General features: G+C 53.9%; 2 protein-coding genes across 4 annotated transcripts; one reads left to right on the top strand and one right to left on the bottom strand.

The window, feature by feature from the left end:
- DOK4 (docking protein 4) lies at positions 1-12,573 on the top strand. Of its 3 annotated transcripts, XM_028092611.2 has the most exons (9): positions 4,501-4,585; positions 5,132-5,377; positions 8,883-8,990; positions 9,149-9,263; positions 9,546-9,665; positions 9,763-9,952; positions 10,603-10,741; positions 10,880-11,003; positions 11,118-12,573. In XM_028092611.2, exons 2-9 carry the CDS (start codon positions 5,312-5,314, stop codon positions 11,234-11,236), a joined length of 981 nt encoding a protein of 326 aa, XP_027948412.1. In that variant the 5' UTR covers positions 4,501-4,585; positions 5,132-5,311; the 3' UTR covers positions 11,237-12,573. The 3 variants fall into 3 exon arrangements, with proteins under 3 accessions (XP_027948404.1, XP_027948412.1, XP_027948399.1); XM_028092603.2 differs by lacking the exon at positions 4,501-4,585 and adding an exon at positions 1-92 and having other exon boundaries at positions 10,880-12,573; XM_028092598.2 differs by having other exon boundaries at positions 10,880-12,573.
- Positions 12,527-25,942, bottom strand: POLR2C (RNA polymerase II subunit C). Its single transcript, XM_028092632.2, has 9 exons — positions 25,758-25,942; positions 25,553-25,602; positions 23,017-23,085; positions 22,818-22,870; positions 15,026-15,154; positions 14,576-14,627; positions 14,194-14,362; positions 13,985-14,059; positions 12,527-13,512 (listed from the first exon to the last, which is right to left on the bottom strand). Exons 1-9 carry the CDS (start codon positions 25,841-25,843, stop codon positions 13,368-13,370), a joined length of 828 nt encoding a protein of 275 aa, XP_027948433.1. The 5' UTR covers positions 25,844-25,942; the 3' UTR covers positions 12,527-13,367.
- Between the last annotated feature and the right edge of the window lie 1,212 nt (positions 25,943-27,154).

The following is a 27,154-nucleotide window of genomic DNA, read 5'->3' as shown; positions in this document are numbered from 1 at the left end:
CCGCTGCCCCCGCCGGCCGCGCCGTGACGCGGGCATGAGCCTGGCCCGCCGCCCGCCGAGCAAGCGCCCCGGGCCCGGGCCTTGGCGCCCAGGTAACTTGGGGGGCGCGAGGCGGGGAGGGGGCCTAGGCCGCGCCCGAGCCCGCGAGGCCCTGGGCGACTCCAGCCCGGGAACTCTCCAAGCCCATGGGACCTACCTACCCCGTCGGCGGAGGGGCCCTCGGGGACCCGCCCGTAAAAGCGCCCCCCCCCCCGGGCCGCCCCCCCCCACCACCTGGGCCCCTGAAACTCTCCCCGAGCTCCACCTACCCCAGCTCTCCCCGCCAGTGGAGCCCAGGTCGGGGCCTGCCCTCACCCCTGCCCCACACCAGCCGTCGGAGACGCCCAGGCCCCTGTGCTCGCTGTTCTGGGCCTGCCATCCCCAAGGGGATATCCCAGCCCATCGCAGCCCTCATTCTCCCCACTTTCCTGCTCCCCATGGCCTGCTCTCAGCTCCCCCAAATTCCAAGAGACTTCTCTACCCCAGCTGCTCACTGCCCACCCCCACCTGCAAATGGTTGTTATCCTACAACTTAAACTCATGGCCAGCTCCCCTCCTTTCCTTGAACCTTCCTCCCCTGGCCCTGGGGGACTGCCCACCTTCCCCCCCGGAGCCCCCAAGGCCCTGCTTCCAGTTAAATGCTTTTTGTCACTGCAAAGAGGGATGTACAGAGGCTGAGCACCTGGGTGATGTGGGCAGAGCAGGGCCTCTGTGCAGGCCAGTCCCAAGTTGTGGGTGCAGGGCAGTTGCCAGGATACTTGGATGGAGCATTTGGGGTTTAGGGGGCTGCAAGTCAAGGGCAGTGAGAGAGGCCCAGCAGGATTCATGGCAGTGATTAGAGGCTGGTCTTGTTTAGTGCAGATTCTTTTCCAGCGCCTTGCAGAGAGATGGGGCTCAAGCGCAGGCCATTTCTTCCCCCCTTCCAGGATGGGTTGTCAGGAGCTGGGCCCCTTCCCACCCAGTTGCTTGCCTCTGTGTGCTTGGGTGCTGCCTACTTTTCAATCTTCCTTCCTGGGCAGGGCACTCTACAACTCTGACCAAGGAGGGGGCAGCCTGGCCAGGCCTGGATGCAGTGTCAGCGGTACCCTCTCCCCCGAGGCAGCTTTAACTCAACTGGGTCTGGGGCCTGGCTGGTTCTCCAGGAACAACAGTTTGCTGGCCATGACAGCCCTGTGAAAGCCCTGGGACCGAGGGAAGTGGGAGCCCATCGCTACTTACAGGCCTCTGGAAGCTGAGCTGGGTCCTGCCAGGTGGATCTGAGTGGTGGTGGGAGGGAGGGTGAGGAGGACAAGTCCTGGAGACAATATATGCTTTCAGTCCCCAGTTACTGAGCACCTACTCTGCACTAGGCACCAGTCTGTGCCCTGGGATGGAGCTATATATAACTAGACAGACAAGGCACTGATGTTCTAGAGTGTTCTAGGAGACAGAGAGTGGCCAAGCAGCAAAAGAAGAGATGAGGGAACAAGACAACCCTATAGTGATGTATGTGATGGAAGACAGTGGGGCTGGATGGAGACTGACTGGCAGGCTTCTTTGGCCAGGGTGGTCAGGGAAGGCTTCTCGGAGGAGGTGACGTTTGAGCTGAGACCTGAATGAGGCGATAGAATGAACCTTGGACCGTCTGAGGGAACAGTGTTGTAGGCATGGGACAGCAAGTGCAGGGGTCCTGCATGGGAAGGATTTAGGCATGTTGAGGAACGGATAGAAGGCGCCCATGCATACATTGCAGGGGGAGATGAGGCCAGAGCCTTGGGCGAGGGACCAGGAGAGAGCAGGGTGGCATTGTGTGCCAGCATAGCATCACCTTCCTGACTTAAGGGCCCAGGACACCGTGGCTGTGCAGATGTTCCCTCCTCCCTCTGTTCCTTTCTGTCCAGATCTGTCCAGGGATGAGACCTGCCGTGTTAGGGGCGGTGGTTCCCCGTGAGGGGGTTTGCAGGGGTGGAGGCAGAGGGTAGGATGGGGGAATCCTGTCCTGGCCCCTGATAACCATCACGCTGGGGGAGAGAGGGCCCCAGTACAGGTGATGGGAAATGTCCCTGGTGCCGGAGAGAATCCTGCCGATGCTGATGGCATCTTTGCCAGGGGGTGAGATGGCGAGATGACAGCGGGTGCAGGTAGGGCTGTCCCTGAAGCCCTGATAGGATCCTATCTGTCCTGGGGTGGGGGCGCCCAGCCAGGCAGGCAGCCGCTCCCGCTCAGCCATTACTTTGCTGACTGTCCGGGAGCCAAAGCCCCCAGGCAGAATCCACATGCAGGGAGGGCATGCTTTGAGCCACTGCCCTAGGGGGCAGGTGGGCATGGGCCCTGTCCCCGCCGTTCTGCTGGGCACCAGGGAGTCCCTGTGCCCTTGCCCCGCAGGACCCCTGCCCTTCCTGGGGAGAGCTGGGGAAAGGGCCCTCTCTGGACAGGAGTCCTTAGTGGCCCGGCTCAGGGTGGGTCCTATGTCTGGTTGAGCGGCCATGTTGACGCCAAGCTGGGAGGGGGGAATGGGGGGCCCTGCTGGGCACTCTGCTTAGCTTTTCTGGGTGTTTGGAGCCGAGCTCCCAGGCCCGAGACCTCAGGCCTTGCAGGAGTGGGGCATTCTTCCCGGCCGCGGGCGGGCTCGTGAGAGGCAGAGCAGGTGGGAGCTCAGCAGTGATGGGGAAAGTGGCCTCAGCCCTGTTCCTGGCCTTGCGAGCAACACGGAGCCACACTCCCTGCCAGGGCCTCCCTCTCCAGCTTCACGCTTTGCAGTCCCTCAGGGGGATGTGGTCGTGCTGGGTACCCCCCACGCCTGATCCCACTGCCCGTCAGAATTGTGGGTCCACCTGTTGGCCTTTCCCCCTCCCTCCCTTACTCCCCTTTGCTGTACCCCTGTGGCTCCCAGGCTGGGCCTTGGGCTTGCAAACTCCATTAGGGACTGAGTGTGGCCAGGGGAGCTGCCAAGCCCTTTGCCACCCAGGCTTCCCGTGTCAGCTTGCTCTTCCGCTGGTTTATTTCTGCGGGGCTGACTCTAGGGCCTGGGGCGTGGGCCTATGCATAGACAGACACGGCAGTGCTGCTGAGAGCTTGGCATCACAGTCACTTGGGAAGGTAGCCAGTCGATGGAGCCGTGACAAGGGGCCTGCACTGGGCAGGTGGAAGGCTTGGTTATGGTCGTTTTATAGCCTTTAAAAGTTTTCAAGGCGGAAGCTCTGGGTCCCAAGTGGGCAGACAGATGCCCATGGATTTATTTCCTCTTTGAAAGTAGATGGGGAACTGAGGCACAGAGAAGTGAAGTGGGTACCCAGAGCCGCCAGGCCGCTAGATTCACATTCCTGGCTGGGCCACATCCCAGATTGCCTTGAGTGAACCCAGACGCCTTGTGGCCAGTGGCTAGCCTGCTGTCATCTTGGAGGGGAATTTTACGGAGGGGGTTCCTCGCCGACTTTCCAGTCTCTGCCGGCCAGAGCCCAGGTGTGGCAGGGCTGCTTGGGGTCAGTGCTGGGGAGGGGAGCCTAGACCAGACTTTACAGGCGGAAAGCAGAGCCCTGGGGTGTCCCATCTGGGAGGGTCTTGGACCCCAGGGGGCTGGGCTGGCGGGAGTGAGTGGGCAGGAAGGCAGCTGAGGGTGTGCTGAAGAGGCCGTCAGGTGCAGGTAGGCTGGGGGAGCATTACCCTCTCCGCCCCTCCCCTTGTTTGTGTGTGCCCACTGGGGTAGGCCCATCTGTTCCTTGTTAGGGACTCAGCAGGCAGTCCTTCGGGAGAGGAATTAATGCCACGTTGCTGGCAGATCCAGCAGCACGCTGGCCCCAGGGCTTCATCCTGACAGCACAAACACCCAGCGGACCCCAGAAATGGTGCCGCATTCCCACCTAGCAATCCTGGAGACACAGGGGGCCGTGTTGCTGCGCCTGGGGGCAGAGAGGGCTTCGGTGCTGGTAGGCAGCCGGGGGTGGCCACAGGACATTCCCACCCCCGCTGGGCCTGCCTCCATCACCCGCTCCGAGATTTCTCATTCATTGTTGGCTGCGCCCTAGACTTGCTGTGTGACCTTAGCCATGCTGCTTATCCTTTCCGGGCAACTTTCTTTTCCCCATCTGTAGAACGGGTATGTTGGACCGCGTCATTGCTGAGACACCCCCGCCTCCCCTAGTCTGCGTCCCAGATATGTGTTTATCTGCCCGCTTCTGAGCGGCCCTGCTGGCATCCCCGTTGGTGCTCCTCACAGCTCTCTAGCTGTGTCCTCAGCCCCAGGGCCGGGTGACTGCTGGTTCTCTCTGTAATTAACTCCCGCCCATGCTCAGGACGTGGGGCACTGCAGTGCCCGCGCCCCTGCAGACCAGCCGGTTTTCCTAGCACAGTGCCAGGCCCAGGTGACTGCCTCCACAGGGGCCACCTCCAGCCGGCCCAGCACATTCCTCAGGCTTATCTGGGGGCCCGCCCCGCCCCGCCCCGCCGGACTCTGCCCTCCCACCCAGGAAGCAGCACCCAGAGGAGCTGCTGAAGAGTTCCGGGGGCCAGGAGGAGGGCCTGAGTGGGCTTGATTGGCAGCCTCCCTCCTGGGGCTGGAGAGAACCAGGTATAGAATGGGGTGGGGCAGAGGGGTCTCCTGAGATTGACAAGGCAAATTGTCCTGAACGAACCTCGGGGAGTGGGGGGTTCACTCAGACCCCAGACTGTGCCATCTCCTGGGAACCCCTGCCTCCCCACTCTTGGAAGGCTCTCCCGTGAGGTTCCTGGGCACGGGAGGGGGCCTGGCTCTGGGCCGGTCACCCTAAGTCTGCTCCAGAGTTGTAACGGGAGATGGGACACGGGACCGCAGCTCCCGGGCCACCTCCCTCTGTCCAGAGCTCCACAGTGGGAGCCAGCGCCAAGCCTCCCAGGAAGGGGTTAACCGCCAGCCCCAGCCGTGAGGGAGGGGACTGGGCTGGACCATTTTCCTCGCTGTGGCCTCCACCTCGGTTTTCCTGAATGGTTCTGCCGTCCCGGGGTGGGGAGGGAAGGGAAGGAAGGAGGGCGGGCGGAGGGAGGGAGCAGTGTGGGAAGAGGAAGGAAAAAAAGAGCGAGACAGCCAGGGGAAGAGAAAGATGTCACTGTCTAATCTCCCTGTCATTCTTCTTTCCAGCCGGCGCCGGGCAGAGGAACTGCTAGAACAATGCTGAGGCGGGCGAGGTGAGGAGCGGCCGGCGCGGCCCCGCCGACGGAGCGTCTGGAACAGGTGATAGGAGGATCCGGAAACCCAGGCCACCTGGGCAGCCCTCCCCGCGCCCGGGCCGGCGCCCCGGCTGGGCACGGGGGGGAGACCATGGCGACCAATTTCAACGACATCGTCAAGCAAGGCTACGTGAAGATGAAGAGCAGGAAGCTGGGGGTAAGCCGCCGGGCCGGGGGGGGGGGGGGAGGGGGGGGTGGGGGGGGTGGGGGGGCAGTGCCGGCCGGGAGCCCGGGGGGGGGGGTGCCCGCGGGGCCGGCGTCGCACACTCGTGGTCTCGAGGTTTGTGGCCGGCGGCTGCCCGGCATGTGCTGCCTGCGCACCCCCCACGGCCGGCTGTGGCCGGCGTCCCAGCGGCTGGGCCAGCGGTGGCCGCCGACGGGCAGGCGACTCCCCTGCCATTGTTGAAGTTGTGGCCCGGCCGGCGGCTGCGGGGCCACGTCGGAGCGGAGACCCGCCTCCCCCGGCCCCGGCCGCCTCGCGGCCTCGCCTCCGCGCGTCTCCCCTCCCCTCGCCTGGCCTCTTTTCTTTTAAGTCCGTTGTCTCCCCCAGCCGCCCGTGGCTTTCTGTGTGCGGCTCCTTCGGTATTTATTTTGGTTATTGCTCTCACTGTTAGAGAAGTGTTGGGAAAGAAGAGTGGTCGCCGCGGGGCAGGGCAGTGGTGGGAGGGCGCAGAGGGTGCAGAAGCTGGTATTCATGTGGCTTATGAATGGGAACTTAGTGCAGGATGGCCAGTGGCTCTGGGACAGGCTGCTTTCCTCCAAGTTGTTGGCGGTGGCTCCTTGCTCGCAGGGTGCTTGGCCCAGAGCTGGGGGCTCAACGGGTGTGTGGGGATGAGGCCTCAGACACACCTCTTCCGCCCGCCCCGGAGGGCCTGAGCAGGGGCTCCGGGGACCAACTCAATGATCTTGGTGAGGTTGTCCAAGAGCTGCCTCTCTCCCCCTGCCGACCCTCCCCCACCTCCAATGCGGGGGCGCCCTGGTAGCCGCACCCTCCCCAGTAGGAAGGTAACCCTCCCGACGGAGTTGGCCCAAGTCTGTGTTTCCCGCCACCCCTCTTCCCCGTCTCTCTCTCCCTCCGCTCCCCCATTGCCCTGATGGGGGGGGGGGTGGGATCAGAGTGCTCAAGGCTTCCTGGCTCAGCCTGAGTGCGGTGGGGGAGGAAGAGAGCTCTGATATGGCTTCCCTGCCTGGGTACCAGGCTGAACATGGCTGGCCTTAGAGCTAAGGGTGGTTCTTGCCCCTCCTCCCCTTCTGTGGCCCTGCCGGCCCCTGTGGGGTGTGTTCTGTCCAGGCTGAGTGCAGTGGCTGAGCTGTGGGCATGTCGGGAGGCTTGGCCGGATTTGAATTTGTATCCCAGCCTGGGTTCCAGCCCGGGAGACAGGGCCCTGGTGGGCATCAGCCACCTTGCTGTTGTGCTGAGAGAGGGATGGAGCCCACCTGGCGCACAGAACAAGGAGAGAAGCTGAAGCTGAGGTGGGGGCCCAAGGGAGTAGGGGCCCAGCTTCTAGTATGGCTCCTCGTTCCTGTGGGCCTGGGTCTAGCTGGTCGCCAGGGGCGACCTGGGCCAAGGCCCTGTACTGGCCAGAGCTTACCAGAAAGGCAAGCCCCTTGAGGCAGCCACTTGGGCTCAGTATCGGACCTGTTCCAGGAGGAGACCTGGGAACGAAGTGGCCTACAGGTGGGCACAGCAAGGCCTTGGGAGCCGGGGTGTGGGCTGTGGCCAGACCCAATTTGGGTCTCCCTCTGCCTGGGGGATTCAGCTTCCCCCTGCAGGTCTGATGTGAGGGGCTCAGTCACTCGGGCATCCTTGTCCCAGGGCAGCCCTTCTCAGCTCACAAAGGTGAGGTGGGAGGGCCGGAAAGAGATGGGGGCAGACCCGTCTCCCCGCCAGTGCCTTCCTCTGGCAGAGCTATGGCAGAGTTCGGAAGTGCTGATCAAAGACCATGAGAAGTGGGGAAAGCGGGCTCTTGAGCCACAGTGGCTCCCTGGGGCTGTGCGTGCGTGCGTGCGTGTGTATGTATGTGTGTATCTGTCTGTAACCAGGCAACCAGGGTGCTCCGGCCCCTGGGCCTTCTGCCCCAACACCGCAGGCTGCAGGGTGCAGGCTGCACGCAGCCCAAGCTGGTAGGCCATAGCAGGGCCGGCTGCCTTCATTCACTGGTCCCTGCGTTCATTCGCGGGCTCTCCGTATGGTTATTCACTTGTTTAGCAGAGCTGTGCTAGCAAGGTTACCAGGATGGGAGGGCAGATTCTGAGAGGAAAACACAGTCTGTCCTAGAGGAGCTGCCCCGCGGAGAGCTGGAGCTGCTGTGGTTTAGGTGGCCAGGCCAGGGGTGGCGCCAGGGCCATGCGGACGGGGGCAGACATGCCTCCTAGAGCCCCAGATAGGAGCCATTAATGGTTCTGAGTGGCTTCCTGGCATGGGGACCTGGTGGCCGCATGGCAGAGCGGGCCGTGGAGGGGCCGTGGGCTTCGGGCTGTGGCCCCCTTGCTTCCTCTGCTCTGGCTCCCCTCAGGCTCCCCTCAGCCTCCCTACGGTTGCCAGTGAGAGGGTGAAGCGGAGATTCCTTGGGAATGGGCTGTGCCAGGCTTCTGGAGTGCTCGTTGACACAGTAGGTGCATCCCGGCCAGACTCTGGGCTGGGAGAGAGCCTGGGACTGAGGGCGCTGGGAAGGAAAAGTCAGCAGCCTCGGCAGGTGGCTGGGCCTCCCCTCAGGGGCTTTGCCAAGCCCGTTTGCCCCTGGCTCCTTGCCTGTCAGGAGGAGTGCGTGAAGCTACAGAGAATGTAGGCAGTTTCAGGCACAGGGTCATTGGTAGGGTTGGACAGGAGGGGGCCCTGCTTGGGAAGGCCCCGTGCTCTGGGGTGGCCCCAGGTTCTTGGCACTACCCCTTTACCTGAGAGCCTCTGGCCTCCCAACTGGAACAGGGAACTAATCCTGGCCCCCTCCACTCCAGGGTGTCAGAGAATGAAGAGAGGGCGGCCAGGGACGGGAGGGGCAGGTATGACCCACATCCAGAGCCCTCCACCGGCTCTGAGGACAAGGGCCAGGGTAGTGTGCAGGCTGGGAGCCCAGGCAAGGGTCTAACCCCTGTCCCTAGGACACTCCCTCCGTTGTGGCTGACACGGCCTAGTCCTGGACAGCATGTTTATGCAGTGGGCTCCAAGTATCAGCTGTGGGCCGAGCCAGCCTTTTAAAAATAATGGCCCCAACATTTATCAGCTGTGACTTAACTTCTTGGTGCCTTAGTTCCCTATCTGTAAAGTGCAGATGATAAACCAACCTCCAGAGTGACCCTGAGGTTAACTGTGAAGAGTGCTAAGTACAAATGGGAAGCACTCAATGAATGTTGGTTGGCTGTTTATATTAAGCTGAGAGCTGAGCGCACAGTTACTTGGTGATTCAGAGCACCTTTTGTGGAACAGTCTTTCAGAGCCAGCGAAGAAATGCCTGCTTTCTCAATTTGGGGAGGGGGCCGTCCCCCAAGGGGGTGTCACTGCTGGTGTCTGCCATCCCCAGGTTTTCTCCTGGGCTGGGTCTCCGGGGAAGGCTGGGTAGCACTGCCCCCTGCGGTAGGCATGGGTAACTTCAGGGCCATTTGGGTGGGAATGGTCCCGGGAGGCCTGATTCGCGCCCCCCCCCCCATCTTTTCTCACCCCACAGATCTACCGGAGGTGCTGGCTGGTGTTCCGGAAATCCTCCAGCAAGGGGCCCCAGCGGCTGGAGAAGTATCCGGATGAGAAATCAGTGTGCCTCCGAGGCTGCCCCAAGGTTAGGGGGGCTTGGGCCCTAGCTCCCCCAGTCTGTAAGCAGTGATGATTTGCTGCATGCTGAGGTCCGCGAGCACCCTCCTGGGGGTGGCACAACTGGGGAGGGATGTAGAGGGTGGCGCTCCAGCATGGCTCAGTCCCTTGTGGACGCTGTCCCAGGTGACCGAGATCAGCAACGTCAAGTGTGTCACGCGGCTCCCCAAGGAGACCAAGAGGCAGGCGGTGGCCATCATATTCACTGACGACTCGGCGCGTACCTTCACCTGCGACTCAGGTGAGGAGCTGGGGCTGTGGGCTTCCATCCAGCTTCCCCCGGGGCCAGTCATGGTCCAATCGGGAGGAGGCAGAGCAGGAGCAGCCCCGGCTGGGTATGATGTGTGGGGGTGAAAGGGGGGGGGCCTTTGAGGGAGCAGGTCCCCAGGATGAGGTGGGACAGGCAGGCAGGATCCACTGGCCTTGCCCTCCCTGCCTTGCACGGTGGGAATACTTTAAGCTGAGGCAGATGGGGTGGGCTGCTGGGGGACCCTGGGCGGGCACGAGCTACCGCTTTCTCTAGAGCTGGAGGCGGAGGAATGGTACAAGACGCTGTCCGTGGAGTGTCTGGGTTCGCGACTCAATGACATCAGTCTCGGCGAGCCGGACCTCCTGGCCCCAGGAGTGCAGTGTGAGCAGACAGGTGAGGCCTGGCGCTGGCAAGGGGCCGGCGCGGGGGGGGGGGGGGGGGGGGAGTCCTCCCCTGGGGAGGCTCCAGGCCTGTTCCTCCCTCACTGCAGACCGCTTCAACGTCTTCCTGCTGCCCTGCCCCAACCTGGATGTGTATGGCGAGTGCAAGCTGCAGATCACCCACGAGAACATCTACCTCTGGGACATACACAACCCCCGCGTGAAGCTCGTCTCGTGGCCCCTGTGCTCACTGCGCCGCTACGGCCGGGATGCCACGCGCTTTACCTTCGAGGCTGGCCGGTAGGACCCTCTTGCCTCCCTGCCCTGACCCACTGTGGGCCTCTCGGCCGCCATTCATGCTGTCACGCACGGGGCTGGGAGTTTTAGTTATTTATCAGCACAGAAAACCAGAAGGGAATGTAAGATACCCATTTTACAGATGAAGACGTCGAGGCTCACGCAGGCAGCCAGGGCACAGCTGTTTACCAAAATCAAGCTGCTTGGGCTCAAGTGAGAGCGGGTGCCGGGGCTTACAGTTGTGTCAGTGGGCAGAGGCTTCGTTTCTTCAAATAGGAAATCAGAAAAGTACGCCCCCTCGTAGAACTACAGTGAGGACTGGGCATCCTCTAGCGAGCGGGCCTCGACCTACACTCTGTGGAATCCTCTGTATGACCTGGGCTTGGTTACTGACTGCCTGCGTGCCTGTTTCCTCATCTGCAAACTGGTTCTAGAAAGCTCAGTGGAAGGCTAATGGTGCGCAGACCAGAGGGGCGAGAGAGAAGACCGAGTGGGCAGGTTCTTGTCAAGCACTGAGCTCATCTGGTACCCAGAAACGGCCCGGCACGTCTGGGCTGTGCGCACAGCCCTCCGGCCACCAGCCCTGCCTGTTCCCCAGAGGGCCCGGGGTGCGGTCCCCAACACCTTGCCCTCTGTGCCTCTCGCATCCCTAGGATGTGCGATGCTGGGGAAGGGCTCTACACCTTCCAGACCCAGGAAGGGGAACAGATTTACCAGCGGGTCCACAGTGCCACCCTGGCCATCGCTGAGCAACACAAGCGCGTGCTGCTGGAGATGGAGAAGAACGTGCGGGTGAGGCTCTGGGCATCAGCCAGTTCAGGGTGCCGGGGAAGCCAGGGGGCGGGCGGGGCGTTGGGCGGACAGCTGGGAGGAAACCACGGCCCCCAGAGCTGAAGGGAGGGACCCCCCCCGGCCCGCTCTGCCCCGCAGCTGCTGAACAAGGGCGCGGAACATTACTCGTATCCCTGCACGCCCACCACCATGCTGCCCCGCAGCGCCTACTGGCACCACATCACAGGCTCCCAGAACATTGCTGAGGCCTCCAGCTATGCCGGTGAGTCCCTGCGGTGCCCCCCGCTCCCCTGCCATGGGGCTGTGGAGGACAAGGCCTTCCGCGCAGGGGTTCTTGGACCTGCCCGAGGCCTGAGCCTGCCTCTTGTGTCCACAGGTGAGGGGTACAGGGCAGCCCAGGCCAGCTCAGAGACAGACCTCCTCAACCGATTCATCCTGCTAAAGCCAAAGCCCAGCCAGGGGGACAGCAGCGAGGCCAAGACCCCAGCCCAGTGACAGCGGGGCTGGTGCACTGCAGGACCGCCCACGGCATACCGTGGACAGCCTCTGGGGGCTGCCAGCCCAGAGCCTGGAGAAACGGAGCAAGCTGTCCCTTCCTTGCCCCCAAGGGTGAGCCTGGACAAAGGCACAGGGCTGGCCACAGCATCAGAGCATGTGTGAGGGCTGGAGCTACTGTGGGACTGTATACTGTTAAGGATTTTAATATATATGGCTTATGACATATTCTATATTAAGGAGATTTCCCCCTCCCTCCCTACGACATACACTTTTAATCCCATGACCAGGTCCCAGTCGAGGCTGTTTCTGAATGTGAGGGCAGCTGTCCCGTCCTCTGTGGGGCAGCCCTCCAGCTGCCAGGACGGGCTGGAGCTGCCGGGGCCAGAAGAGGGAACAGCTCGAGGCTGGCGCTGGGACTGCTGGCTCTCCCCGAGCAACCCAGGGGCTAGGACAGCAAGTGGCTTCTCTGTTCCTCTGGGCCTCGTGTGGCACAGGAAGGATCTGAGCTTCCACGGTGCCACTTCGCAACCTTGCACTTGAGAGCTTTAAGCAGAGGTGACCACTGGTTGACACCTCAAGTGAAAATCTGGTTTTAAAATGTAATTTCTGCCTAGGCTCCTTCCTGCTTCATAGGCTGAGAAGATACCCCAAGGGCAGGGGTGCTGGTTCCCTCAGCCAGACATGGAGGGTAGCCAGTCCCGAGCTCTTCCCTGCCGAAGGGCAGGCTGCAGCAGGACTGCTGTGGGGAACACCCCTGCTGCCCACCCCCCCCATGACCGAGGGTAGGTGATGTCCCAGCAGAGGGAGCCCCTCTGCCCAGGGCAGCCCCCCTCTGGCCAGCCAAAAGCACTCAAACCGAGCCCTTCCCCTTTCCTCTTCCCCACATGGTGCTGAGGCTCCCTGCTGAAATGCAATTAAAGCAATTGATTTTCTAGTGCTGGTATTTATTGACTACCTTGCAGAAGGGCTATCTTTCTATTCCCATCAAACCTTGGGTTGCGTGTGTGGTTTTTTTTTTTTAAATAACTTTAGGGTTCTGATTTGTGGGAACAGACCTTGTTGTAAATAACCACTATTCAAGTTGTGACAGGAGGATCCAGCCAGAGGCCCCTCCCAGAGAGCCCTGGATCCGGGGAGGGGGCCACAGCCAGCTCAGCTCCAAACCTGACCCAGGGAATGACCACCCAGAGGAATAAACTAAAGATGGGAGCCTGGGGCCAAAGGCCTTGGAGAGGGAGGCAGGACTGGGCTGGCTCAAGTTAGTGGCACGATGACGCATGAAGGAGATGATGTTGTGCTCTTTATTGCCAAAAATAAAAACTTTTAAAAAGACAGCTCCTGTTAATAAATATCCCTTCCTTTCTGCACCAGAGCTCTGGTTTTCTCCTGGCTTCTCCTAACAGACTGCCTAATCAACTGCTTTGGGCATGACTCTACCTCTAGGGGTAAGGGGTCAAGGCCAGACCTTCATTAAGGCCCTTGCTCCCCAGCCCCCAATCTTAAATAATCAGGCCACTGGCAGTGAAGTTTGAAAAACGGTTTATCTGGGGTGGGGGGCAGCCAGTGTCTAACACTATTCTCTAAGGGTTCTCAACTTAGGGACACTCAAGGATTTGAGTGAAGTGCCAGTAGGCTGGCTCTGGGCAGGGGCTGGAAGGGTTTGTAGGCAACCAGAATGAGGGTTTTAGTACTCACCAGAAGCCCAACGTACAACGTGAGAACAACTTTTGGACAGAAAATTTAAGACCCGAACTGACCAGTAGAGGACAGTTCAGCTCTGCAGTTCTCACCCCACCCAGGCACATCGGGAAACGGGCTGGAAGGGATGTTCTGGGGGTACTACTGGCAATCAGGGGGCAGGGCCAGGGATCCTAGATGTCTAGTAAAAAAACTGTCCTGCCTCAGAAACCAGTGGCACCCCCGGCCATCTGCCTGCAATGAAGCAAGGCTGGAAGGAGACTCGTCTTCCCCTCGGCTACCTTCCTAGGGGGTACTGATGGCTTGCCAAGAAGCCTGAGCAACAGCTGTCTAGACCCAGAAGCTACAAGAGGCTCTGAAGAGACCAGAGAGCCAGCTGCTGGCCTAGACTCCCCCCCACCCCTTTCCTGCCAAAACAGGTGAGCTGCCGCTAGTTTATGGTTAGGACATCACTCTGGATCTCATGGCTTAACTGGGTCTGTAAATCACTCAGCTTCTTCTTCAATCCAGAGAGGGCTGAGAGGACAATTGTTTCGGGACGCAGAGAGCCACAGGACTCCACGTTGTAGTAAAACCTAAGAGGAAGAGTCGGGTGAGAGCCCTCCACGAGGCAGGCTCACTGGCCCGAGCTTCAGCCCGGGATCCTGCGCTCCCCCTTCTGGGTCCTGACTCCCTTCCCACCTGGAACTCGGCCAACAGCGGTCCTGCTGCACATTACAGGACTTCAAGGCCACAGCCACCTCAAAAAGCTTCATGTTCGTCATCAGAAGACTGGTCCATTTCTGGCTCTGGCCTGGTCCCCTTCTCTGGGGGTTGAGTATCAACAGTAGGAACAGAGGGGCTAACCGGAGGGCTCCTCTGCCCCCCAATAACTAGTGGAGGATAATCTGCCTTAGGACGTGCACGTGGCATGGGCTCCATTGTTCTCCGTCCTTCCTGAGCTCACGGGCACTGGGGCGTGAGAGAAGGGTCTCCCCAACTCAGAACCTGCACCAAAACCCTATGTTCTTCCACGCTTCACCTTCAGGTGCCAGACGAGGGTCTTACCTCTCTGGCTTGCCGTTGGGGTCGTAGGGAGCCTGGGACTCATCTTCATCCAGCTCAGAGTACTCACTCTTTGGCCTGAGGTCAAATACAAGTCAGCACAGGCAGCTACCGCTGCTGCCCACAGGGAGCCTACCCCCACCCCGCTCCCTCAGAGCCCTGTCCCCACCAACCCACCCTAAAGGCCTGCCTTTACTCCGACAAGAACATACCATTCCTCGGGCTTGGGGTACACTGTGTGCCTCAGGGCATTGTCAGGATCATATTCAAAAGCCACACCTGCAGTAGGGTTCCACTTGGCATGCTCCTTGCCAAAGCCCTTTTTGGCATAGGCTCGAAGTCTTAGCTCCTGGCCTTTCCTTAGCTTGACAATAAGGATGTCTGCAGGGAGAGGTTTAAGTCGGTCAAGGGGCGGTAGAGACACGGTCCCCTGAATGTTGACCTGGAGGTCCCACACGATCTGGACAAACAGTTCAAAGGTCAGATGACAAGGAGAGCAGGCGGCACGAGAGGCTTGTGCTGGGTCTCGGCCTCGTGCTGGCCTGCAAAACGACAGGGCAGGTAGACACACGCACACGTTCTCCAGCCCCTTACCGTCCTGTTCCACGTAGTCATTGGGGTCATTATCTCGGTTCCGGGAGGTCACCTGCAGGGAGCCCAAACAGAGGCATGTATGAGCTAGCTGTTGGTCTCCCCAGTCACCTCTTCCAGCAACTATGTTCCAACACCTGCCAAACCTGGGAATGAAGGGAGAGAAGTGCCTCCTAGGACCTCATGGGTACCGCCTTCTCAGTCAAAACAGTACCATGGCCTTTAAAAGGGTCCTTGGGTGACAGAGGACAGGCCCACAGCACCGACCGTGTTCCTGTCCACCCTGGCTAGTGTCCAGGATTATCAGCACTTCTTAGGCACCAGACACAGGAAGACAGAGGGTAAAACACAAGGAATATCCGCATCTTGTAACAAACCACCCGAGTCTAGCCCACTTTGAGAGAAAAGGAACGATGAGGGTCCCGGGAAAGGAGGATGTGCTGAGACACTGACTGGAATGACCCGGGGGCTGTTGGAGATGAGGTCTCGAGACGTGACATGACGAGTTTGGTCTTCGTTACAGCGCACGTCAAGGGTGAACTCCACCGAGCACTCGGGGCAGAACTCCTCACACGTGCAGTCCTGACAGAGGAAGAGAAGCAGGAATGAGTCCACGGAGAGATGGCAAATGCTGAGCTCCCTGTTTCTCATACCCCATTCCTTCCGTTTTTCCAGCTGTAAAACAGCCGGCCACAGGCTCTGGGCACTGGGGGGCCGTGTCCATCTGGTACATCGTTCTCGCAGGCTGCCCAATGCAGGCACTTCCCAGATTAGAGACAACCTATACCCACTGGCCCCCATGTTTTCCTTCCACCTCCGCCAGCTACCAGACCACACTGCAGGGAGACACTGTGCTAACATCCCACCCTGGCCCTTGGGGTGCTCTTCTGCCACGAACCAAGGCGTTAAGTAAGAGAATGATGCTTTCGTGCTTTATAGGGCAGCCTCCCTTGAACTAAGTGGACTAGCTTGGGAAGGTCACCATCGTTTAAAATAAAATGATCCAGGGGCGCCTGGGTGGCTCAGATGGGTAAGCGTCTGCCTTTGGCTCAGGTCATGATCCCAGGGATCAAGCCCCACATCGGGCTCCTGGCTCAGCGGGGAGTCTGCTTCTCCCTCTCCCTCTGCTTCTCTCCCTGCTCATGCCCTCTCTCTCTCTCTCTCTCTGTGTCTCAAATGAATAAAATCTTTGAAAAAAAATAAATAAAATGATCCAGAGCACAACTCAAAAAATTACCTTTCAAGTTCTAGACTACTTACCTTTTCTTAAAAACAAAATCTTTCCATTATGGAAAATTTCATATATTCACAAGAGCAGAGCAAGTATAAGAGGCTGCTACCATGTAACCATCACTCGGCTTCAATCATCATCAATAGTTCTTTAAGCAACTGATGCTGCAAACAAACCATTAGGGACCATCTGCTACAGTGTAACTTCAGACAAGAAGAGTTACTGGAATGTAACCAAGCAAACTGTTCTCCCCATCACACCAGCAGGAAAATTTAACCTGCTTCTGATGTTTTTGAGATGATGAGAAAGAACAAGGGGCCACACCTGGATAGTCTGCAGTCATACACAGGTTGAGGCAGGAAGGTAACGTAGAGCTTTAGCAGAAATATGAAATGGAAGGGGGCACCTGGCTGGCTCAGTCCGTGAAGCATGCGACTCTTCATTTTGGGGTCGTAAGTTCGAGATCCACATCAGGTGTAAAAATAACTTAAAAAAACTAAAAACCCAAAATAAAAAAGCAAGACACATCGATATTCTGTCTGCAAGACACTCATTTCAGACCCAAAGACACCTCCAGATTTAAAGTGAGGGGGTGGAAAACCATTTATCATGCTAATGGACATCAGAAGAAAGCTGGGGTGGCAATCCTATCAGACAAATTAGATTTATTTATTTTTTTTAAGATTTTATTTATTTGAGAGAGAGACAGAGCAAGAGACAGCAGGAGGTGGGAGGAGAGGGAGAGGCAGGCTCCCCACTGAGCAGGAAGCCCAATGCGGGGCTCGATCCCAGCCTGGGATCATGACCTGAGCTGAAGGCAGACGTTTAACCGACTGAGCCACCCAGGCACCGCCAAATTAGATTTTATTTAAGATTTTTATTTGACAGGGACACAGCAAGAGACGGAACCTAAGCAGAGGGAGTGAGAGAGGGAGAAGCAGGCTTCCCGTGGAGCAGGGAGCCCAATGTGGGGCTCAATCCCAGACCCTGGCATCATCATCTAAGCTGAAGGCAGATGCTTAATGACTGAGCCACCCAGGTGCCCCCTCAAATTAGATTTTAAACCAAAGACCATAATGAGAGATGAGGAAGGACACTATAGCACACTTAAAGGGTCTATCCAACAAGAAGATCTAACAATTATAAATATTTATGCCAACATGGGAACAGCCAATTATATAAGCCAAGTAATAACAAAATCAAAGAAACACGTCGACAATAATACAATAGTAGGGGACTTTAAATGACACACTGGACCAGATGGACTTCACAGATATACTCAGAACATTCCATCCCAAAGCAATAGAATACACATTCTTCCCTAGTGCACATGGAACATTCTCCAGAATAGATCACATTCTGGGTCACAAATCAGGTCTAAACCAGTACCAAAAGACTGGGATCATTCCCTGCAAATTTTCGGACCACAATGCTATGAAACTGAAACTCAATCACAAGAGGAAAGTTGGAAAGAACTCAAATACATGGAGGCTAAAGAGCATCCTACTAAAGAATGAATGGATCAACCAGGAAATTAAAGAAGAATTAAAAAAATTCATGGAAATGGGGCGCCTCGGTGGCTCAGATGGTTAAGTGTCTGCCTTCGGCTCGGGTCATGATCCCAGGACCCTGGGATCAAGCCCCATGTCAGGCTCTCCCTCTCTCCACTGCATGTGCTCTCTTGCTCTGTCAAATAAAATCTTTAAAAAAACAAAACAAAAAAACTCATGGAAACAAATGAAAATGAAAACACAACTGTTCAAAAGGTGGTCTTAAGAGAAAAGTATATAGCAATACAAGCCTTTCTCAAGAAACAAAGTTCTCAAATACACAACCTAACCTTACACCTAAAGAAGCAGGAAAAAGGACAGGAAATAAAGCCTAAACCCAGCAGGAGAAGAGAAATGATAAAGATTAGAGCAGAAATTAATGAAAAAGAAACCAAAAGAACAGTAGAAAAGATCAACGAAACTAGGAGCTGGTTCTTACAAAGAATAAGATTAGTAAACCCCTGGACAGACTTATCAAAAAGAAAAGAGAAAGGACTCAAAATCATGAATGAAAGAGGAGAGATCACAACCAACACCAAATACAATTATAAGACATATTATGAGCAACTATATACCAACAAATTAGACAATCTGGAAGAAATGGATGCATTCCTAGAGACGTATAAACTACCAAAACTGAAACAGGAACAGAAAACCTGAACAGACCCATAACCAGCAAGGAAATTGAAGCAGTCATCAAAAATCTCCCAACAAATAAGAGCCCAGGGCCAGATGGCTTCCCAGGGGAATTCTACCAAACATTTAAAGAAGAATTAATATTCTTCTGAAACTGTTCCAAAAAAATAAAAATGGAAGGAAAACTTCCAAACTCATTTTATGAGGCCAGCATTACCTTGATCCCAAACCAGATGAAGACCCCACCAAACAGGAGAATTACAGACTAATATCCCTGATGAACATGGATGCAAAAATTCTCACCAAAACACAACAGGATCTAACAGCACAATAAAAGGATTATTCACCACGACCAAGTGGGATTTATCCCTGGGCTGCAAGGTTGGTTCAACATCCACAAATCAATCAACGTGATAGAATACATCGATAAAAGAAAGAACAAGAACCATATGATCCTCTCAACAGATACAGAAAAAGCATTTGACAAAGTACAGCATCCTTCCTTGATCAAAACTCTTCAGAGTATGGGGATAGAGAGTATATACCGCAATATCATAAAAGCCATCTATGAAAAACCCACAGCGAGTGTCATTCTCAATGGGGAAAAACTGAAAGCATTCTCCCTAAGGTCAGGAACGCGGCAGGGATGTCCACTATCACCACTGCTATTCAACATTAGTACTACAAGTCCTAGCCACAGCAATCAGACAACAAAAAGAAATAAAAGGCATCCGTATCGGCAAAGAAGTCAAAACTCTCCCTCTTTGCAGATATGATACTTTATGTGAAAAACCCAAAAGACTCCACCCCAAAACTGCTAGAACTCATACGAATTCAGTAAAGTGGCAGGATATAAAAATCAATGCACAGAAATCAGATGCATTTCTATACACCAATAACAAGACAGAAGAAAGAAATTAAGGAGTCGATCCCATTTACAACTGCAACCAAAACGTTTTCGTAAGATAGCTAGGAATAAATCTAAGCAAAAAGGCAAAGAATCTGTACTCGGAAAATTTTAGAATACGCATGAAAGAAATTGAGGAAGACATAAAGAAATGGAAAAACGTTCCATGCTCATGGATTGGAAGAATATTGTTAAAATGTCTATGCTACCTAGTGCACTACACGTTCAATGCAATCCCTATCAAAATACCATCAACTTTTTCACAGAAATGGAACAAATAATCCTAAAATTTGTATGGAACCAGAAAAGACCCCGAATAGCCAGAGGAATGTTGAAAAAGAAAACCAAAGTTGGTGGCATCACAATTCCGGACTTCAAGCTCTATTACAAAGCTGTAATCAAGACAGTATGGTGCTGGCACAAAAACAGACACATAGATCAATGGAACAGAAGAGAGAGCCCAGAAATGGACCCTCAACTCTATGGTCAACTCATCTTCGACAAAGCAGGAAAGAATGTCCAATGGCAAAAAGACAGTCTCTTCAACAAATGGTGTTGGGAAAATTGGACAGCCACATGCAGAACAATGAAAAGTGGACCATTTCCTTACACCACACACAAAAATAGACTCAAAATGGATGAAAGACCTAAATGTGAGACAGGAATCCATCAAAATCCTTGAGGAGAACACAGCAGCAACCTCTTCGACCTTGGATGCAGCAACTTCTTCCTAGACAGATCGCCAAAGGCAAGGGAAGCAAGGGCAAATATGAACTATTGGGACTTCATCAAGATAAAAAGCTTTCGCACAGCAAAGGAAACAGTCAACAAAACCAAAGACAACCGACAGAATGGGAGAAGATATCTGTAAATGACATAACAGATAAAGGGCTAGTATCCAAAATCTATAAAGAACTTATCAAACTCAACCCCAAGGAATAATCCAGAAACATCCAAATGGCCAACAGACACATGAAAAAGTGCTCAACATCACTCAGCATCAGGGATACAAATCAAAACCACAATGAGAGGGGTGCCTGGGTGGCTCAGTCGTTACGCGTCTGCCTTCAGCTCAGGTCATGATTCCAGGGTCCTGGGATCAAACCCCACATCAGGCTCCCTGCTCTGCGGGAAGCCTGCTTCTCCCTCTCCCACTCCCCCTGCTTGTGTTCCCTCTCTTGCTGTCAAATAAATAAAAATCTTAAAAAAAAAACAAAAAACAAAAAAAACTCCCACAATGAGATACCACCTCACATCAGTAAGAATGGCTAAAAGTAACAATTCAGGAAACTATAGATGTTGGCGAGGATGCGAAGGGGGAACCCCTTACACTGTTGGCGGGAATGCAAGCTGGTACAGCCGCTCTGAAAAACAGTATGGAGGTTCCCCAAAAAGTTGAAAATAGAGCTACCCTATGACCCAGCAATTGCACTACTGGGTATTTACCCCAAAGATACAAATGTAGGGATCCAAAGGAGCATCTGCACCCCAAGGTTATTTTTTTTTACCCCAAGGTTTATAGCAGCAATGTTCACAATAGCCAAACTATGGAAAGAGCCCAGATGTCCAATGACAGATGAATGGATAAAGATGTGGTATACACACAATGGAATATTATGCAGCCATCAAAAAATGGAATCTTGCCAATTGCAACAACAACGTGGATAGAACTAGAGGAGGGTATTATGCTAAGCGAAATAAGTCAATCAGAGAAAGACAAGTATCATAAGATCTCACTGATATGTGGAACTTGAGAAACAAGGCAGAGGGTCATAGGGGAACAGAGGAAAGAATGAAACAAAACGAAACCAGAGAGGGAGACAAATCATAAGAGACTCTTAATCTCAGGAAACAAACTGAGGGTTGCTGGAGTGGAGGGGGGTGGGAGGGATGGGGTGGCTGGGTGATAGACATTGGGGAGGGTATGTGTTGTGGTGAGCGCTGTGTATTGTCTAAGACTGATGAATCACAGACCTCTACCCCTGAAACAAATACATTATATGTTAACAAAAAAACCCAAAACTATTAAAAATATGAAATGGAAAAATCAAAATGTCATGAAAAATAAAAATATGAAACGGTACACAACCTTAAAAAAATGTATTTAACAAAAGGAGAGGAATCTGAGATTAAGAGACTAAAGAGGTATAACAACCAAATGCATGCGTGAATCTTGGATGAATGACCAACCCACAGACAAAAAGCAAGAAAGGCTGTGTGGGCGACAACTAGGAAAATCTGCATGAGGACTGCGCACAAACGTGACCAGTTAGTGCTAATACTCTAGGCATGACAGCGTGGTTATGTGGGAGAGTACCCTTACTCTTAGGACAAGCATGCTCAAGTGCCATGGTATCTGCAACTTTCTTTCAAATGGTTCAGCAAAAATAACACGGATAGGATAAATAAAGCTAATGTAGCAAAATATTAACAATTGGCAACTAAAGGTCAAAAGTAAATAGCTGTTTATTTTTTGAGGTTTTTAATTTTTCTGCAGCTTCGGAGAAAAAGCCAAAAACAGGGTAGGGGGATCCATACCATCTTTGTTCAGTAAATATTAGAAAAAAATTTAACAGACAGAAGCTAGGTCTTGGTGCACGCGTATCTTTACCTAAGACATTGCCAAACTGCTCTTCAACTGGTTGTACAACTATACCCACCAATATCTGTAGGTTGTTTTTTATTTATTTATTTATTTAAAGAGAGAAACAGGGCGCCTGGGTGGCTCAGTTCTTTAAGCGACTGCCTTCGGCTCAGGTCATGATCCTGGAGTCCCGGGATCGAGTCCCACATCGGGCTCCCTGCCCAGCAGGGAGTCTGCTTCTCCCTCTGACCCTCTTCCCTCTCGTGCTATCTCTCATTCTCTCTCAAATAAATAAATAAAAATCTTTAAAAAAATAAAAAAATAAAGAGAGAAACAGAGATAGCGACAGAGACAGCAAGCAGGGAGGAGAGGGAGAAGCAGGCTCCCTGTTGAGCAGGGAGCCCGATGCGGGACTCGATCCCAGGACCCTGGGATCAGGACCCGAGCCGAAGGCAGACACTTAACCAACTGAGCCACCGAGGCGCCCCTGATGTTTCATTTCTTACAAACAAAAATCTGGAGATGTGAAGCAGATATTGCAAAATGTTAGAATATGACAAGTTGTTTGACGGGAGCGAGAGCACTGGTCAGATAAACTCCACATTTCTCTGTGTGCTTAAACATCTCTTTAAAAAAACACAGATTTATAACATGTATCAAGTTAGCTACCACAAAAATGACGTGCCCTTGGGAATATCAGAAGATGGGCTGATTCAGGATCACCCAAAGCCACCAAGAGGGAAGGCTCAAGCTGTTACCCAACGCAGCCCTGGGGAAAGGAAGCAGGGAACCTAATCCTGTCCCGCTCCCACCAAGTCCAAGGCCTGTTAACATATCATCAGGGAACAAACATGATCCTAGAGGAAGGGGCCATATTTAACGAGCATCACCTATGGGGAGAGGCACAGACACCTGCCTTCCAGTCCCTCAGGTGCTGCTATGGGGGCCAGTCCTGACTCCCTCTGTTCTCACCCTCATGCCCTCCTAACCCCTCAACCCTCTGCTGACTCCCTTTAGCCTCCCAGCCTCCTGTCACTCGGAAAACACACCCTGGAAAGCAGAGTCTGAACAGATCGGAGTCTGAAAAGGCCCAACCCCCACCGTTCAGTATAAATGAGTATTCTGGTGTATACCGTCTTGTACGGCTGGCTAGAGAGACTCCCTGATGCCCCTGGAACCTAATCAATCTGAGGCCTGTCAGAATGGAGGACCCATGTCTGCTTAGGCTCCAGGCAACATCTCCACGCTAACAGCTACAAGTTAAGAAGTGGAGGAACATGCCTCTGAGAACTGAACCTTCCACCCCCGCCCACCTTCCCCCTAATCACACCGCATACCCGGGAGTACTGCAGCTTGTCCACAATGTCGTCACTAGTGAGGGGAATTAGTCCTGGAAGAAACAAAGAAGCACTTTAAAGAAGTCCAAATGGTCACGCCAGAAAGAGAACCTAAAAATCCCCCTGGAAATGAGGCGGCGTCTTCCTCTGATACCAGGCATAGCCCTCCTCCCTTTCACCTTTCAAAGCCCGCACTCACCAAGCCTGTGAGCAATGAACTCATCATGAAGGACTGAGGAATTGGCATCAATCTGAACCCAGTCAATGGCTAAAAAATAAAGCAGACATGCAGTTTAGCCACCAAATTCACTTAAAGACTTACAGCAGTGGTTCTCAAGATTTAAGAAACACCTGACGCTTACTAAATTACAAAAGCCTGGGCCAGGCTGCCAGAGGCTGATTCCGCAGCTCAAGTGGGGACCAGGGATCCGCATTTTAACAGGAACCACATGCAACACCCCCTCCTTCCCTACTCAGGCAGATTTAATGAGGGGGGAGGGGGGCCCCTGTCCCATACAAAATACTGACTCAGAATACTCATGGGAGTGGGAACATGTTTCTTTGAACTGAGTAGTTCTGTGAGAAGCATTTACGTCTGTTATTCCTGTCAACACCAAATCCAAGAACACAAACTACTCAGGCACTTAAAAGTTATGGAAAAATCTCAAAGACAGACTTATGGTCCATATCTCATTTTATGATGCAATGACCAGATTACCCAATTTAACACTTTATTATCAATCAACCAATGTTTAGAGAACTCCTTTAATGGAAACAGCATACTAAATATCAAACCCAATGCTTACCAGGAATGAGCTAAGAGGATAAGAACTGTATTATCACACACACTTGACTTAAACACATATTCATTAATAAACATCTGCATGCTGACAAATTCATAAATCAAATGGCCAACCACCAAACAAGGGGCGTGGACACTAGGAACAGAAGTCAGAAGAGGACCAGACAGGACAAAGCAGATTGGGTCCTATGCTTTCTATTGCTTCCCCAACCCAAGCCAAAGAAGGATCATGAGCCAAGCTTTTCTGACTCTGCCTTACTCCCTCCCCCCTCCCCATCCCACATGCCCCAACCCTCTCCTGTGCAGGTTAAAATCCTCTGAGGCTCCTATAAACCAAGCTTTGCTCGACCTCCAGGATACAGATACCAACACTCCCTCCCTACAAGCTCCTCCCTCACAAGACTCTGCCCAGACTAAAGACACTTATTACATATATAAACACACAATATGTATGTCCTATACATATACGTATTATATATATACTTCAAAAATTTTTTTAGAGAGCGAGAGAACGAGGGTGGGAAGGGCAGAGGGAGATTCCACACTGAGCACAGAGCCTGATGCCGGGCTTGATCTCCCAACCCTAAGATCATGACCTGAGCCAAAAATCAAGAGTCAGATGCTTAACCAACTGTGCCACTCAGGCACCCCTACACTTGTCATATTTTGCCCTGTATTGTATTTGTATATATCTTGTCTCAACCTCACAGCTTCGAAAAATCCTTAGGGTGGAGTCTTCAAACGTCTTAACTTTTGCGTTCCCAATGTGGCCTGGAATGTAGCAAGTGCTACTATTTGCAGAACTGAATTTGTGGGAAAAATGGCATTTAGACTTGTAATGTCACGTTGCCTCAAAGTACAACTCCATGGGGCGCCTGGGTGGCTCAGTCGTTAAGCGTCTGCCTTCAGCTCAGGTCATGGTCCCAGGGTCCTGGGATGGAGCCCCACATCGGGCTCCCTGCTCCTCAGGGAACCTGCCTGCCGCACCCCCGCTTGTGCGCCGTCAAATAAATAAAATCTTAAAAAAAGTACAACTCCGTTATTTCACTTATGATGAAACTGAGGCCCAAGAGACATGGAGTGATTAGGGAAGGGAAGGACCAGCACTCCAAGTTCTGAGCTGAAGAAGTGACTAGAGATGGTGGTGGTGGAAACTGCAACGCGCTCTTGTTTACCAATCATTTGGCCTGCTTATTTCCTTAGGAGTGCAGCAGCTGTGAGTTACACTTCTTTTTCCAACCCAAACTTTGAATTGACACTCAGTAAATATTTGTAATATATTTATAAATGTGAAAAATACCTGGAGCAGGGTGGCTGGAACCAGAACAGATCCTCCTTCCTCTGAGTGCCAACAGCACTGTAGTTATACTTCTGAGCTACCTACTGATCCACGTCTATCCTGCAGTACTGTTATCCGTGGATTCGCCTTTGCCCTGCAACTTCACTGTGCGCTCCATGAGGGCAAGAACCCTGCACTATGCAGCTCTGCATTCCCAGTTCCTAGCACACTGCCTGGCAGTTACATGTTCTCTAAGTGCAGCTGAAGGAACGGATTCCCAAAAAGACACCTACTGGTACTGAACATAAGGCATTTAAAATAGGGATTCCCTCACTTAATCCTTGCCATCACCTTTTAAGTACTATTAATGTCCGAATGTTACAGAGAAAACCGCAGCACACAGTTGAAAAACTTGCCCAAGTTTCACAGGGACAGTACGTGAAAACGGTATTCAAATCCAAATATGCAGACTCCCGAACCCCCGCTCCTCACCGACGCGTATGTAAGAGTGGACCCTAGCGGCCCTGGGCCAGCGGTACAGCACTGCTGTCTTCTCAGAGCCACCCCCAGGACACCCCCGCCTAACCAAGCGCTAGGAGCAGGAGCCCCAACGTGTGCGGAGGGGGCTGGCCACGACAGGCGGGTTTCACTTACCTATTATGGGCACCTCGGCGATGAAGACCCTCCGTATAGAGTTGGCCACCCTGAAGGATGAAAACCCAGCCGCGTGAGGACGCCGCAGCCTCGACCGCGAAGCCCCGCCACGGGGGCCCAGCTCTAGAAGGACGTGACCCCCGCCCGGCCCGACTCCAGCCCCCCGCGTTCCACAGCCGCCAGCTTCCTCCCTCATGGGCCTTACGCCAGGTCCGTGTTCTCAATGATGAACTTGACATTCTCGTCGGTGAGCTCCGTGATCCGCACGGTGGGCTGGTTGGCATATGGCATGGTGCCCCACAACCCGCTAGCTCCCGAGATTCGGCTCCCTGCGCCACCGCCGCCGCCGCCGCCGCCGGAACTGGGTCAGCGCGACCCGCGCCGCTTCCGCAGACACGCGCTCACAGCGCCACCTGCCGCTCGGAGGCCGTTGCTGCTCCGGGCCCCGTTTTACACCCCCACCTGCTTGAAGTGCATCAGGTTCAACTGTGGGAGGGGAGGGGCGGGGGCGGGAATTGGCAAAACCTGTGCACGCCCTCGACTCAACACTTCTAGGAATTCATACTACGAAAATGGCTGCAGCTGTCTTCAAAGTTACACGTTCGGGGGCGTTCCCTGCAGCACTGTTTGTAACAGCAAAAGATAACAAAACTAGGTATTTGACAGAGACCAGGTTAAATATACAAAACATAGACCACTACGATGCCTTTAAAAAAATGAAGTAAATCTGCACATTTATGGAAGAACATAAGTATACTTCAAAGTCCGGCTCACGCTCTCCTGAAACTGCAGGAAGATACAATGCTTTTCACTTCAATGCATCATCTGCAGTCTGTGTCCTTGTGGCAGGTGGGTGGGGGCTCTTCATCTCCACATGCCTGGCAGCGTGCAGGTGCTCAATAGAGAGTACCAAAACCCCCACCCCACCCCACCCCACCCATAGCCTGGAGAAAGGTCTGAATGGGCACCTGCTCATAACAGAGAAGAGGCTCTAAAATAGAACTTAGCAGGAGCTACATTTAAGGGGCAGAAAAGTAAGAGAGGAGATAAAGAGTTTGCCTTAGCTGGGGGTGACACTCTTCCTGAGACAGAGAGAAAGGGCACTGAGGGGGCCTGTGCTTCACAGCCTGTGCTTCACAGCCTGTGTCATCTCAGGAAATTAAGGATTAAGGTTGTTGAGTGCAAGAGGGATGCTATGAAACCATGAGAATGGAATGAAATTTGGTACGTAGGGGACTTGACAGGGAGTCATGATACAAAGAATTAAAGAGGTGCAGAAAGGGGCAGGTGGAAGGCCAAAAGATTGGAAACACCTATCAGCTGGTGACTTCCCCCATCAATACCCCGTCAACTTAGGTCGGACAGAGCAACGCAGAAGACAGATGCTCTGAACTGAATTGTGTTCCTCTCAAATGCTAAAGCCTAATGCCCAACGTGGTATTTGGGGATGGAGTCTTTGGGAGGTCAGGAGAGTAGGAATAATGCCCTCCTGAAGGGAAGAGTGCCCTTATAAGAACAGGAGGAGACACTGGAGTGAGCTCGCTCTCTGCCCTGTTAGAACATAGAGAAAAGGTGGCAAGTCAGAAAGACTTCACCAGGAAC

Source organism: Eumetopias jubatus, unplaced genomic scaffold, assembly GCF_037043125.1.
Source record: "Eumetopias jubatus isolate StellerSeaLion01/CBP00866 unplaced genomic scaffold, mEumJub1_p1.0 scaffold_10, whole genome shotgun sequence".
Lineage (NCBI taxonomy): Eukaryota > Metazoa > Chordata > Mammalia > Carnivora > Otariidae > Eumetopias > Eumetopias jubatus.
Note: the sequence above shows the minus strand (reverse complement) of the source record. Positions and strands in the feature narration are given on the sequence as shown.